A 14466-nucleotide genomic window follows, 5' to 3' on the forward strand; every position below is an offset into this window, starting at 1 on the left:
CTTAATTTCTCTCTGTGCCTCAGTTTCCACTCTGAGGAATGGAGATAATGATAATACATATATGTGCCTCACAGAGTTGTTATGATGATTAAGTGGGATAATCCAAGTAAAGTGCTTAGAACCATGCCTACCTCCTAGTGATTTTAACTTGATCAGGTGCTCCGAGCCAGGCACTTGAAATTATAACTCTCTTCGAAACCTTCCACTGCTATTTCCTTTCTGTACAGTTAATGTCTACACACCCTTCAGATCTCAGGTGTATTTCCTTCATTCAGAACCCTTAACTTCGAATTTATTCATTAGTGCAGCTATTGTACTTTCTTTATTTAAATCACCATCGTGTGTTAGTTGTATCTTCAATAAAACTGGAAAAAATCCATTTTGGTTCTTTAAAATCAGTTAATTAAAAATCAGTCAATCCATTAAAATTAATTATAAAAAGAAAATACCGCTAGACTGTAAATTGCAGGAGAGCAGGGGCCATATTTCTTTATCATTTTATTCCTACAGCTTAGCACAGCATCTGGCTCTAGCAGGCACTCAACGAATCCTTGTTGAATGAAATACAACCCAACAGGTAAATATAATTAAGTTCTTTTTTTTAAAGATTTTATTTGTTTGAGACAGAGCACAAGCAGTGGGGAGGGCAGTGAGAAGCTGACTCCCATGTTCAGCAAGCCGGGGGGGGGGTGCGGGGGAGGGGGGCTGGATCCCAGGACCATGATCATGAGTTGAGCTGAAGGCAGACATTTTACTGACTGAGCCACCCAGGCACCCCTAATTAAGCTCTTTTAAAGAATGAGTCTCCGTTGGGTTCCATGCTCAGCGGGGAGTCTGCTTCTCCCTCTCCCTCTGCCCCTCCCCTTGCTTGTACTCTCTCTCTCTCTCTCAAATAAATATTTAAAAAAATAAAAAATAAAAAAATAATGAGGAAACAAAGGTTCAGGACGGTTAAGTAAGTTCATCAAGTAAAAGGCAAGTCAGGGATTGCAAAGCTTTTCTGTCTGTCTCCCTATCAGTTACCACATATCACCCCCCCACCCCAACCCCCAGCCCTTCCTTTCACTGCCAAGACCTCAGGCAGACCTGCAGAGTTTCCTTGTGTTTCATGCTGCCTTTTAATTGTCTGGGATACATTGGGTCGTCTTCCTAATTAGATCAAGAGCCCTTTGAGGAAAGAAACCATTTCCCATTCACATCTTTATCTCCAAAGCTTGGCACATAACCAAGCGATCAGCACAGGTGACAAATGAATGAGGTATATGCGTGCTAAATAAATGAATGAACTAGGAGTGTATCTTCTGTTCTTCCAGAAATGGAGGGGGCAGGGCAGGGAGGAGAGACCCACACTCAAGGGAGTTACTGTAGTCTAACTATCTAGAGACAGCCTGGTTACAGAGCAGTGTAGTCCAAACCTTGACCCTAAGCCAGTTGGCACAGTCAACGTAAACAAGTGGTTCAGGCCAGGTATAATATGATAAATGGCCCTCAACTCATTGTAGCCTTTAGGGAATTTGGGCCCACTATTGCCAGACATATCACTGACCTCTGGTCTAAGGAACTTGAAATCCTTCTTCCACATCAAAAGCAGTCCATGTGGTTGGGCTGTATCTGGGCAGGACAGGTACCCCACTCCCTGAAGTGAACAAGGGCGAAGACACGGCTCAGCTTCCGAGGATATACTGGGGTAGAAGTTTCTTTAATTCAACTAACTTTTGAGATTGACAGTTCTTAGGGACAGTTTCGATGAAGTGGGTCGGGAGGGAGGACTCTAAGTTTCCACTAGCCCCTAAACTATTATCAGTAATAATAAGAATGACAATGGTCATCTTATCCCCTACAGTCAGTCTTAGAGTATGGTGGGATTGTAGGTACCTGGAGGCCTCCCCTTCTCATTCCTCTTTTTAGCATGCTCAGTGAGGAATGCATTCTCTCTCACGGGTCTCAGAGTTGGAGAGAAAAGGCAGACACCCTGTGGCAGAAGGGAATCTGTCCTGAGGCCTAGCTTCCTTGTCTTGTTGGTCCTGCCTCATGCTACTTGTCTCCTGTCTTCATGGGCTCACCTGCACACTGGCACAGTAATCTCAGGCCTGCTTCTCTCTTCTCTGGCCAAAGAAGGTATAGGGCCATGGGGGGGGGGGGGGGGGCGGAAGCGTGGGAGATGCTGGGTGGCGCAGGTGCAGGCACAGGGCGGTGTCTTTGTTCTTTCACTCATCCCTCCCCTCCCCCTTCCTCCCCGGAAACCAGTGACTCTGCCACCAGCAGTATTGGGGATGCTGAGCTGTGGGGGCCAGGCCCAGGGAGGGGTGAGAGTAAAGGGGCCTGCAGCAGCTATCAGGCCATAAACCAGGCTGACCCCTCAGCGCAAGGCTTGCAGACTCAGCTCCCAGGTCAGCAGTCATGAGCAGAGGTGACAACAGCACAGAACTGCTAGTGCCTGGTGAGCTGGGCGGGGCAGGGGCAGGGGGAGGGGTCACATGGCCCCATGTCCCACCTGCTAGGACCTGGAGGGTTGGGCTGGGCAGTAACACCCTCCGTCCGCTGGCATCCACAGGAATCCCCACCGTGACCCAGGCCTGGGGACTGTGGGCCCTCCTAGGGGCTGTAATGCTGCTGCTTCTCATCTCAGTGGCTGCGCACTTGTTCCGATGGGCTAGCAGCCAGAGCAGGAGCCGTCCGGGACAGGGACGGTGAGTGGGGGACAGCAGAGGTAGGTGATCAAGAGCTCCCCGTTACCAAGAAGTCCCCTCATCCCCTCATCTCTGTCTTGCAGCTCTGGAGAATCTGTGGAAGAGGTCCCCCTATATGGGAACCTGCCTTATCTTCAGACTGGTAGGCGGCTGGCAGAGGGGAGGGGCACCGAGGCCACGCACGTCCCTGGTGGGTGGGGGTGGGATGAGGGATTGCAGGAGGAACAAGAAGTGACCAGATTACTACTGTTCCCTCTCCCAGGTCGGCTGGTTCAAGAACCAGGGCCAGACCAGCAAGATCCGACTCCTAGACGCCCCGTCTCGGTGAGTCAGTTGGGGCTAAGAGGGGAGGGAAGGAAGTGGGGGCTTTTCCAAGGGTCCAGTGAACTTCTAACAGCCTTGAATCTCCAGGCTGCAGAGAAAGTGATGTGCTATACCAGCCTGCAGTTGCGGCCTTCTCAGGGCCATATCCCCAGCCCCGGAACCCCCATCAAGTACTCAGAGGTGGTGCTGGATTCTGAGCCAAAACCCCAGGCCTCGGGCCCTGAGCCGGAGCTGTACGCCTCAGTGTGTGCCCAGACCCGGAGGACGCGGGCTTCCTTCCCAGACCAGGCCTACGCCAACAGCCAGCCTGCACCCAGCTGAGATGGAAGGGCTGGCAGAGTGGGACAAGCATCGCCCCCAGCCTCCTCTGCTGCAGGGGTTACTGCTACCCTGCCCTGGCATGACTGTTTCCCAACCACCCCCCAAAGACAGGTAGCCAAGGTCCAGTCACAGGAGGTCATGTTTCCCAAACTTCCCCTCTAAGCCGTGAGGGAGACATCTCAGGGGAACAAGTAGGTCCCCAGTTTCTTGGGGATGGAGGAAACAAAGGCAGTGGCCCCCATTCCATCTCGCTCTCTCTTTCCTATCTTTTCCTCTAAGGCCCCAAGCTCCCCAGTTTCTCACTTCCTCCTCCTTGTGGATTTTAACCAGATCCTCTCTGCTCCAGCTCCCTTAAAGTCTGCCCCTTCAGTGTCCCCTCAGATACAGGAAGTGGGCAGTGGTGGAGGGGGTAAGAGCCTGAGAGGAGAAGGGTGGGTATACGCCTTGGGAGCCCACAGTCTGGAGGGATCCTGGAACCCAGTGACCTGAGGAACCCAAGCCTGGCTTCTTATCTGAGAACCCTGGCTGGAGAATACCAGTCTACATCCTGCTCTGTTATGTCCCCAAGTTTTCAAATAAAACTTCTCAGAAAGTGTTTAGATTTTTATCTAGAGGGCTTCAGACCTGCAATAGGCTCTACATGGTAGGAGTGTGAGCTTTGCTCCCTGCACAGAGCACTTCTGGGAGCGTCTCGCAGAGGAAGATGGACCAAGAGCGTCTGTGGCATCAACACTGCCAGGGTGGGTGCTAGGGGTGGGGGCTGGAGCCGAGCTCAAGCTGTACTGCTGCTGCTAGAACATCGTCAGAATTTGCACTCAGAGCCACCCCACTCCCATCACCTGGAGCCTGCAAGCTCACCAGCCCCTGACCTACTCTCCCCATGGCCTCTAGGACTGTGCTGCCTCAAGTCTACGCCACCTCCCCCTACGGCTTCTGTAGAGGCAAGTCTGGCTTAACAGACCTTTCTGAGGTTTCAGGGCCAGAAGATAGTGGAAGCCAGGCTTCTACTTCCAAACATCTCTCCTTCCCACTCACAGTCCCAGAGAAAACCACAGTAGGGAGCCGTGCTCCTGAGCCCTACCTGGTGGTCCCAATAAAGCGGACCCTCTGCCCACACACAGATTAACCCAAATGCTAGATCTGCCTCCGTGGACCTCAGCCTGGGCCTCCCCCAGCAGAGGCGCCGGTCGCGGTAAAGAACAGGCAGCTGAGGCTGTGTGGGAGGGAAGGTGGCTTTGGGGGCTGGCACCGGATGCGGGGAACCACTGGCAGCGGGATGTGGGTTTCTGAGGACTGCTAGTCTGAAGACCGCTCAATGTGTCCCCGGCCTGGGGGACGTGAGAGCCAGACTCTGTAAGAGAAGGGGTTTGGGGTCCCGCCAACCCACTGGGACGAGACGGAAACTGCAGCCTCAAACACCACCATCGCAGGCCTTACAGCCCGCCTCACACCCGCTCTCCCGGTCTCCGCCGGCTCAAGATTAAGCCCGCGGCGCCCCCGCCTGGCGCGACGCGGCCTTGCCACGACCTCTGCGCATGCGTAAAGCTGCCCGGTCCACCGCATGCTGGGAAATGTAGTCGCGACAGTTCCCCACCCACTACCCCCTCAATCTTCCCGGCCCCACGAGTTTAGCCCGACACTTCTCCGAGCCAGGACCCTGCGGTTCCCTGAACAGCGCTTCCTGGTTCGCCGAACGTAGCGACTCACTCGGTCTGGAGCTGGGTGCGATTTGAACGTTATTTTCCTTCTGGTCCCTGAAGCCTGGATTCTTTACCCTCTCTCTTCCCTACAACCTTTTAGTTTTTCTCACTGTCTTACTTGTCTGTCTCCGAGGCTCGTGCCCTAGCCTAGGCCCTCAGGACTGAAGGCCAGGGCTGTGACAACTTCCTAGTTGATCCCTGGGTCTAGGAAAAAAATAAATTAGGGCAGCCAGATCCCCCTCAGACACCTTCGAGGACCCCCTTGCCTCATCTCTAGCTTGTCAACTCGTTTCCCAAACACCTTGCAGTTGTCTCCCCTTCTGTTGCTCCACGGGTGCTTTCTTTAGTGGCCTCCCTTCCCTGACAGGTGTAAGATTCCTGCTATAAGGAGTGCCCTGTTCCTGGCAAATTCCCAGGCGCAGATCATTGGGGAAAGCCATGAGAGCCCTCTGGAGCTCCAGCTTTTCCCCTCTTCCTGAGGTCTCAGATGGGAAGATTGGGGATAAGCCCAAGACCCAAAGAGGAAGGGTCCTTGGGACGGTCAAATGTTCAATGATAGAAAGTTCTTAAGGAATTACTTGTAGGTGGGGAGGGGCCTAGGAAGCCATCCAGCCAAGACCCCTCCATCTTTGGCCTTGCTCTGTACTCTGATGAGTCTAAACTTCCAAGTTTGTTTTGGCTATAAGGAGGGAAACAGAGCTGGGACATGGAGAGAGACCAAGTCTTAATGACTTCATTTGAAACCTTGGATCCAGACATGCCCAGAGCTCTATCTGCCTCCCGAACTTTTTGGTTATGTAAGCTAATGCATTCTCTTTTTTGCTTAAGTCATTCTAAGTTAGACTTTTCTATCTCTTGCAACCACGAGTTCTGACTAATTTTGTGGGGGAAAGACCAGCACACCAGGGCCAGCAGAAGATGCTGAACTTCTGAGATCTTCCCTTATTGCTCAACTCCTCCACCAGCCACCCTCTTCTGACATACTTAAATGCCATTTGACCCGAAAATATTTCTGCTTGGTGTGTGCCTCTTGCCAGGCTTTTAAATATCTAGAATTCTACAGCTGGGAGGAGGCAGATCTGGCCCAAACTTATATCCACTGCAGGAGCCACCCTACCAGCCTCTTGTTAAACATTTCCAGGAATAGGGAGCTTGCTACCTCACCAAGCGCTTGTTTCCAATGTTTCTTTTTGAGAGAACTTTTTTTTTTTTTTGGAGCCAAAATCAGCCTCCCTGTTACTTTTGTCGTTAATTCGGCCTCCTGAGCTACAGTCATAAAATCACCCTTCTCCCGCCTGTACATGACAGCCCTGATGGATGGCCTAAGTCTTTCTTTTTTCTCCTTCCCGGGAAAAGCTTTCTAGAGTTCCTTTTACAGACCTTATTTGCAGCCTACTCATCATTCCCACTGTTTTGCTTGAGCAGAGTCTCTCTTCAAGTATGATGCTAGGAAGTGAATATAGTACTGGCAGCAAACTGTGGAGAGCCCGTCTCTTCACTGGGCACCAAGTCTCCGGGGCTTTGTTTGTAAGGAATACAGTCATTTTGCCTTGCTTAAGTGAAGGGGGTTTTATTGCTAGGACACTTGGGGCAGGGAGGAAGCCAAATGGAATGGGGATTACAGAACAGTGGCTATGCTATGACTGGGCTTCTGCAGACTGTTGCTGGATTTCGGACCTCAAATCACAGCCTCGCTGGGGACCTTGGTGACAGGAGTACGCGGGTCTTTCCACTCCTGCTCCTCCTGTCCCATAACTCTCTGACAGAGTTTCTGCTTCTTTTATTTATTCCTAATTTTTTCCTACTTTGCTAATTTGCTTCCTCATCCTTTACTGTACATTTTCTACTTCTGGTTTCTGCTTCCGCTCAACTGCTTGATATTTTCTCCTCTGTATCATGACCTCAGTTCAATGTTTAATTTTAGGAATAGTGTGAGCACATGTTAAAAAAAAATTAAATAGAGGGGCGCCTGGGTGGCTCAGTCGTTAAGCGCCTGCCTTCGGCTCAGGTCCTGATCCCAGGGTCCTGGAATCGAGCCCCGCATCGGGCTCCCTGCTCAGCGGGAAGCCTGCTTCTCCCTCTGCCACTCCCCCTGCTCGTGTTCCTGCTCGTTAACTCTCTCTCTCTCTGTCAAATAAATAAATAAAAATCTTTTTAAAAAATTAAATAGAACTGTAAGGTAGGCACCAGTGGTTCTCTGCCAGACATTGGGCAATGTACAGAGACATGCTTGATCATCACAGCTGGGGAGTGCCCCGAGCTATTGATCTATAGGGGGTAGAGGCCAGGGATGCTTCTGACTGTCCCACAATGCACAGGTCAGCCACTCACCATGCAGAATTTCGGTCCCCAAAAGCTAAAAGTGCTGAGGTTGAGAAATACTAGAATGGGGGGAAAAAAGTAAAAGGCCATTCCCCCACCCCATTCCTACTTCCAGTTGTAGTTCCCAGGGGCACCTGCTATTAACGGCTTCTGTGTTTAAGTATTCTGGTGATTATCACTGTATCTGTCAATAATATTTAGAATACTTAGAGCAAGGGGAATCTGGGTATATGAAAACCCTGGTGAAGCTCTCCCTTCCACAACCCCTCCGCCAACTCCTAGCTATGGAGGACGAGCTTTAAATGGGCTCTGCTTCCTGGCAGAGAGAATTTCCTGCAGACAAGTTTCTGGAGAACACCTCAGAGCCAAGAAAAAGGACCTTCAGAAAGACGCAAGTCCCAGAAACAGCCGGCTTTCCAGGAACAATCAATGGCTTTGCTGAGTCTCTCCAGCTCTCTAGAAACTAACCGGTGGATTGAATTTCTCAGCCTTTGAGGCCAGGAGAATGCAGACAAACCAGAGGGCAGAGAGACCTGCCGGAGGAAACAAGTGAATCTTGGACTGAATGAGAGCCTGGGGGAGATAGGTGTGAAGGTCAAACACAAAAGATTTCCCTGAACTAGAAAACGTGATATCAGAACTAAAAATTTCCATACATAAAGAAGAGGATGGTGCTGCTAAAACTCTCAAAGAGGTCCAGAAAATTAAACAGATGAACTATCTCAAAACATGTAACAAAAATATGGAGATGCAAATTATGTGGTGAAAGATGGGAGATTGAAACAGACTCAGGGGATTTAGCCTGCAGATTCTGAGTTCTGGGAGAAGAGGAACAGGAGAGGACAGATCATAATTACATAATACACAGAATATCCCTGAGCTGAGGAAAGATTTAGCCCCTATACAGGTTAAAATTCCTGAACTCTGTGGATAAGAACAATATCACACACATTTCCAGGCAGAAAGAAAGTTTGTTCTTATTTGCCACCCTGGAAGTTAAAGACAGCAAAACTGAATGTGAGGTAACGGAAGAGTGGGCCTGCAACCAGGACCTAGCGAAAGGGGAAAGAAAGATAGTTGAAGATTTACAAGAATCGTCCAGTATCTCATGTGAGAAATACTTTCCAGAAAAGGCTCTAATGAAATAACAAATGGGTCAGAACAGACTTCAAGATGGGGGAAGGTGAAGGGAGGAGAGAGATCAGTGGGGTGCAGCGAACCATGACCTATATATTTATATCGATATTTCTACATATGTATAACATGTCACACAAATGCTAAATACTCTTGAAACAGAAGGAACCCGTCGTAAGGGAAATTCTAATAAGGACTGAATTATCTCCAAAAAACTCTGGAATCAGGTGGTGGGGATAAGGAGAAGGTAAGTGTTCTAGGATCTGAGGGGGAAGGAGGGGAGGAGGAAAGGCCCAGTAATCTAAAGACCATGTCTTATTGAGGTGGAGAGGAAGTGGAAGGTAAGTAGAGTATGATGGAAATAGTTGTTCTGTTTTCATACACTAGAACAATAGTGTGCATCTATTTAAGAGAACAGGGCAAGGGATGGTAACTGTGAATAGAATGACAAACTCCAAATTAACAAGGAGAAGATGGGATGAATAGCCATTCATTCAGTCCAGCAAAGGTAAAGAAAAGAGTTCACAACACTGTTTACACATTTAAAAACAAGTAAGATGGAAATAAATTAAATGTATCACTTGGTACAGTAAATATGAGTGGACTGAATTCTTCCACTAAAAGACTCTAAGACTTTGTTAGAAATCAAATTCTGGTCAATACTACTTAGAAGAAATATACTTAAAGCAAAGTGATCAAGAAAGACTCAAAATAAAGTCGTGGGAAAGGGATACCAGACAGATAAACCGAAAGCAGCGATAATGCTGGTATCCAATAGTGATCGAATACATTTGTCAAAACATAGGATTATACACTTAAAATTGATAAAACTTATTGCATGTAAATTACAATACAGTAAAACTAGTTTCAAAAAAGAACAAAATTATAGTATTTTCAAAATTTAAACACTGAATGAAAAAGAGTGAATACTGGATACCTTTTCAATTACCCTCTATCATGTATCCCTAAAATGCTATAAAGATAGCAAGCTTTGAAAAAAAAAAAAAAAAGAGGGGCGCCTGGGTGGCTCAGTTGGTTGAGCGACTGCCTTCAGCTCAGGTCATGATCCTGGAGTCCCGGGATCGAGTCCCAAGTCCCACATTCCATCGGGGTCCCTAGCCCAGCTGGGAGTTTGCTTCTCCCTCTGACCCTCCCTCCTCTCATGCTCTCTCGCTCTCTCAAATAAAAAATTAAAAAATCTTTAAAACAACAAAAAAAAGAAAGGGAGTATTTATTTCAATAAATTATAGAAAGAACAAGAAACCAAAATTAATCAGGAAATATCAAAATCTGACATGAATGAAATGGAGAACAAAAATACTAAAAAGCATGAATTTTAAAAAGTTCTTTAAAAGGGCTTTTAAAGCCCTTTTTAAAATAAGGGGGATGCCTGGGTGGCTAAGATGGGTGAGCATCTGCCTTCAGCTCAGGTCATGGGTCCTGGGATCGAGCCCCGCATTGGGCTCCCTACTCCGAGGGAAGCCTGCTTCTCCCTCTCCCATTCCCCCTGCTTGTGTTCCCTCTCTTGCCGTATGTCTCTCTGTCAAATAAATAAAATCTTTTAAAAAAATAAAAATAAAAAAATAAAAGGGCTAATAAAGTAAACCTCTTATAAGCACAAAGAAAGAGAAAAAAGAGCAAAAATAGACAAGATTAGTTCCGAGAAAGAAAACATGACAGAAGAAAAAAATTAAAGAATTATAAAAAGGTGCAACCTAAAATTACTCTCATCAACTAACTTGAAAATTTAAAGGAAATGCATACACTTCAGGAAAAATGTAAATGACTAAAACTGGCCCAAGAGAAAGAAGCCTGAATAGCTCAACCTACCTTAGAAAAAACTAGAATAAGGTGATTATAGACCTACTTTTGGAAAAGATTGCATTCAAAGGGCACCAGAGCTGAGTTTTATCTATTTTTTTTTAATTCATTTGAAAGAGAGAGAGAGAGAGAGAGAGAGAGAGAGAGAGAATGAGCTGGGGGAGGGGCAGAAGGAGAAGAAGTAGACTCCCCACTGAGCACAGAACCCAAAATGGGGCTCTGGGGCACTATCCCAGGACCCTGAGATCATGACCTGAGCCAAAGTCAGATGCTTAATGGACTGAGCCACCTAGGCGCCCAAGTTTTATTTATTCTTAAATAATGATAATTTCCATGCCATTTAATCTAGTCAAAACTATAGGGAAAAGAAGAAAAGTTCCCATATTTAATATTTAGAGCCAGCATAATTTAATACAATTCCTAATAAAAATTCTTTTTTTATAAAACTTTTTTTAAAGATTGTATTTTATTTATTTGACAGAGAGAGAGAGAGAGAGAGAAGGCAAGAGAGGGAACACAAGCAGGGGGAGTGGGAGAGGGAGAAGCAGGCTTCCCGCTGAGCAGGGAGCCCGATGCAGGGCTCGATCCCAGGACCCTGGGACCATAACTTGAGCCAAAGGCAGACGCCCAAGGACTGAGCCACCCTGGCACCCCCCTAATAAGAATTCTAAGTAAAAATGAAAAAGAGGAAAACCGCTGAAACTTAATGAAGACTTTTTACTAAAACCTAACAGCAAATATTGTTCTCAATGGTGAAATATTAAAACCACTTCCATTAAAATAAACATTTAGACAGAGATGCCTACTATTATTCTTATTATTTAACATATCTTGGACGTTTTACCAAATGCAGGAAGTCCTTAACCACACTTACATTTTTGTTAAGTAAAGGAACATCTGCACAGGTTCTGCGGATTCAAGTGTGACATTTTGGAGAGGCCCTTAATCTGCCTACCATGCTCTGTCTATATGGATTAGCGCCTCCTGGAGCCAGTGGATTAAAATAATGAAGATGGATATCACCTGACTCCCAGGGTCTCAGGAGACTTCCTTGACTTCTTGATGTGGGCTGGACTTCACCAAAGTTTACACAGATGAGCCCCTTTCCACACAGCAAACTCTTTCCCAATGCCCTCATAGCTGGGCTCCCTCCTCTTGTCGACCTTTACAACCCAGAGCCCTGTAATACACAATGCAGAAGCTAGGAGAGAGTAAGGAGCGGGCTCTGGTGTCTGTCCTGGAGGTGCTCACATGATATGATGGCTATGCAAAAGCTGAAATGCATAGCAGTGGCCTCTCGGCTCTGAAAAGCCTGCAGGCTCTCCTGGCATGTGGGCAGGTGAGGCGCAGCCTGAGTTACAGGTGTCCTTCATGATGTCCAGTCTTGAAAGGTAATGTGAAGGTCATTTCGCAAAGACCACATGTGACACACATGGGGAAGAAGGATCCCACTCTCACAGCCTAGTCCGAAAAGAAGACATTGGAAGGGAAAGGAGAGCATCCTAAGGGGCTGTGTAACCATCACCAAAAGAGCTAAGGAGGACAGAGACGCAGGCCGGGCCTTCTTCACGTACCCATGCCATTGTGGAAATGCAGTCTAGTTCACTCCAGTTGCATTGGGTGCCCTTTCTTCTGAAGCCTCTCCAAGGGTCCGTTTTTTTTTTTTTAAAGATTTTATTTATTTGAGAGAGAGAGCATGAGAGAGAGAGAGCATGAGAGGGAAGAGGGTCAGAGGGAGAAGCAGACTCCCTGCTGAGCAGGGAGCCCGATGTGGGACTCGATCCTGGGACTCCAGAATCATGACCTGAGCCGAAGGCAGTCACTTAACCAACTGAGCCACCCAGGTGCCCTCCAAGGGTCTGTTTAGGCAGCATACTCATTGATTCTTTTTTTGAGCACATACTGGAAACCTGGTTTGGCATTTTACCTGGTATCCAGGCCATGTTCACTTGTGTACTGGTTCTGAAAACGAGGGCATTATCTACAGTTTACTGAATTCCTGCAAATGTTCCTGCAACTGATCTACATATGTGCTGCCCCCACCCCCGTACACTACTCCAAGTACCCCAACTGCCCCCCCCCCGCCCCCAGCTGTTCTATATGTTCCCACTCAGGCTCACAGGCCCCAGAGGCCCCCAGGGAGCCACCAACTCCCCCCACCGTCTGTTATCTGGAGGAAGCCCTGATAGGGGGACTGGGGGAGGGTTGTTGGAAACTTTAATTAAGCAAGGATGGTTAACAGCTGCAGGGTCACCTTAGGAAACAGTGAGCTTGAGAAAAGAAATATTTCTATCATCTGTCCCCATGACCTTTTAAGACTTTTCTGCAAATGGCTCCTCATTCCCTGCCATGGAAAAAAATAACAGCCATCACAGGCACCCTTCAGCCCACAGAATCCTCTGAGCTTAACCCTTCCAGCAGGCCCTCTCACATAGAGGTGCACCTCACACAGACACCCCGATGGACCACAGAGACCTGAGGATGCATGTTCACACGTGCACACGCACACTCACGCATACACCTGCCTCTTCTCAGGTGACAAATGTGCTTTCCTACCTCAGTGGGCACTTTCTCTGCGAGGGCTGGGTGGTGTTGCCGGGCGGAGCTCTCAGCAGATCCGCAGGGCCCGTTACAACCCCTCCACACACCACTAGTCATACACTACAGCTGTCAGCATGCGGCAAGGACCTCTTTCCCCTTCCTTTTTCCTCCCCACAGGTGCAGCATGTGAAGAGGTTCTGCGGGGGCAGATGCCCCTCCCTGCAAGTGGGTTTTTTCCCACCCACGTAGCCTGTCTTGCCTCAGCCTCTTCACCCCCACAGAAGTAAGCCCTTTTGGGGTCATTGCTTGGTAAAAGAATGTTAGGGAGCACCACTGAACCATGCTCAACAACCCTCCTTCCCCTGCCGGTTTCCCTCCCTTCTATCAGCCAGGCCTTCACCACCCATGAGGGCCTCAAGCCCTTGGTCTTCTCCCACAAACACCCCCTTTTTGCTTGGGGCTGGGTGTAAAGGGACAATATTGAGACTTTTTAAGGGAAGAACTTTAGGTAAGTAAGAAAACAAAATAAAACAAAACCAAGAAAATATCAAAACCTCAGGTCCAGAGTCTGTGAGCTCAGCACCCAGCCCTTTCCTTGCCTCCCTTCTAGGAAGCCACTACCCTTCTTCATCCCCACTCAACTCCTTTGCTCATCTGCCCTGACCCCCCACAAGGGTGCATAAGGGCTCAGTGCTGCAGGTTTTTCCAAAGGTGCACAAGCTCGGGTTGTCCCTCATCCTCACCCCCAGCCCAGGCCTATCCCCAAGCCTGTGCCTCCTGGACTCAGCTTGCTGGATCCAGCTCAGATGTCTGGACACAGGATGCCATGAGTCCAGCAGGGGGCAGGATGGGATGGGGAAGGGGCTGATTGGCCAAAGGTGTGATCAGGAGGGAACAAGGCTGGACAAGGCCAGGGAAAGGCTGTGAAGAGGGAATCTAGGGGGGTTTATAGAAGAGAAACAGTGTGGTCCCAGATCCTCTGCATCCTCCAAAGCACTGCCACATTCTCAGGAAGGGCTTTGGAGTGAGAACCTCCCTGTGTGTGAGATCCTCAGCAGTTCTGCAGGACTACAGCAGGAAGGGAGCTCGGTCTACCCTGAAAGCCTCCAAACTGATAGGGAAATGAGCTCCACCAAATCAAAGCCCCCTTTCGGGGAGCCCAGACCTGCTGGGAACCCCAGGATGATGAAGAGCAGAGGCTCCACACTAGGATCCCCCAGTATGATGGGGAGGATGGAGCTCTACTTTGGGAGATCCTCTGGGTTCAACTGGGCACAAAAGAGCTCTGACAACACGTGGATAAGCCTGTGGACATAGCAGCCAAGAGAAGAGCAAGGGCAAATCAGGGTAGATGATCAGGAGGACATGCATTTTGAGTGCAGCACTGCCAAAGTGTGTGTGGGATGCATGAAGGGGGAGCACAGGCAGGACGAAGGGACAGGTCTAAGTAGTGATCCAGTGACACCTCCAGGCTCTACGTCCATGTTCTGGACCTCAGTTTCCCATCCCCTGTCCCTCTGGAAACCACCCCATCAGGGATGCAATCTGCTTCACTGAACCCATCTGTCTGACACTTGTTCACATCTTCCTCTTTTGTAACTAGAAGTCACAGG

At 48.5% G+C, this 14466-nt stretch overlaps 1 protein-coding gene across 2 annotated transcripts; it reads left to right on the plus strand.

Moving 5' to 3' along the window:
* The first annotated feature begins 2268 nt into the window (after window positions 1-2268).
* SIT1 (signaling threshold regulating transmembrane adaptor 1) lies at window positions 2269-3911 on the plus strand. Of its 2 annotated transcripts, XM_027616441.2 has the most exons (5): window positions 2269-2440; window positions 2555-2690; window positions 2774-2832; window positions 2953-3014; window positions 3102-3911. In XM_027616441.2, the coding sequence occupies exons 1-5, from the start codon at window positions 2401-2403 to the stop codon at window positions 3333-3335; spliced, it is 531 nt and encodes a 176-aa protein (XP_027472242.1). In that variant the 5' UTR covers window positions 2269-2400; the 3' UTR covers window positions 3336-3911. The 2 variants fall into 2 exon arrangements, with proteins under 2 accessions (XP_027472242.1, XP_027472241.1); XM_027616440.2 differs by having other exon boundaries at window positions 2269-2690.
* Window positions 3912-14466: the final 10555 nt, after the last annotated feature.

The sequence above is a fragment of the Zalophus californianus genome, chromosome 13 (genome assembly GCF_009762305.2).
Source record: "Zalophus californianus isolate mZalCal1 chromosome 13, mZalCal1.pri.v2, whole genome shotgun sequence".
NCBI classification, from domain to species: domain Eukaryota; kingdom Metazoa; phylum Chordata; class Mammalia; order Carnivora; family Otariidae; genus Zalophus; species Zalophus californianus.

Bases quoted from the DNA above. Each gene is read 5' to 3' on its own strand.
- SIT1 (XM_027616440.2), top strand. From the start codon at position 2,401: ATGAGCAGAGGTGACAACAGCACAGAACTGCTAGTGCCTGGTGAGCTG. The intron at 2,833-2,952 runs GTAGGCGGCTGG...TCCCTCTCCCAG, and splicing joins CCTGCCTTATCTTCAGACTG to GTCGGCTGGTTCAAGAACCA. The intron at 3,015-3,101 runs GTGAGTCAGTTG...TTGAATCTCCAG, and splicing joins CTCCTAGACGCCCCGTCTCG to GCTGCAGAGAAAGTGATGTG.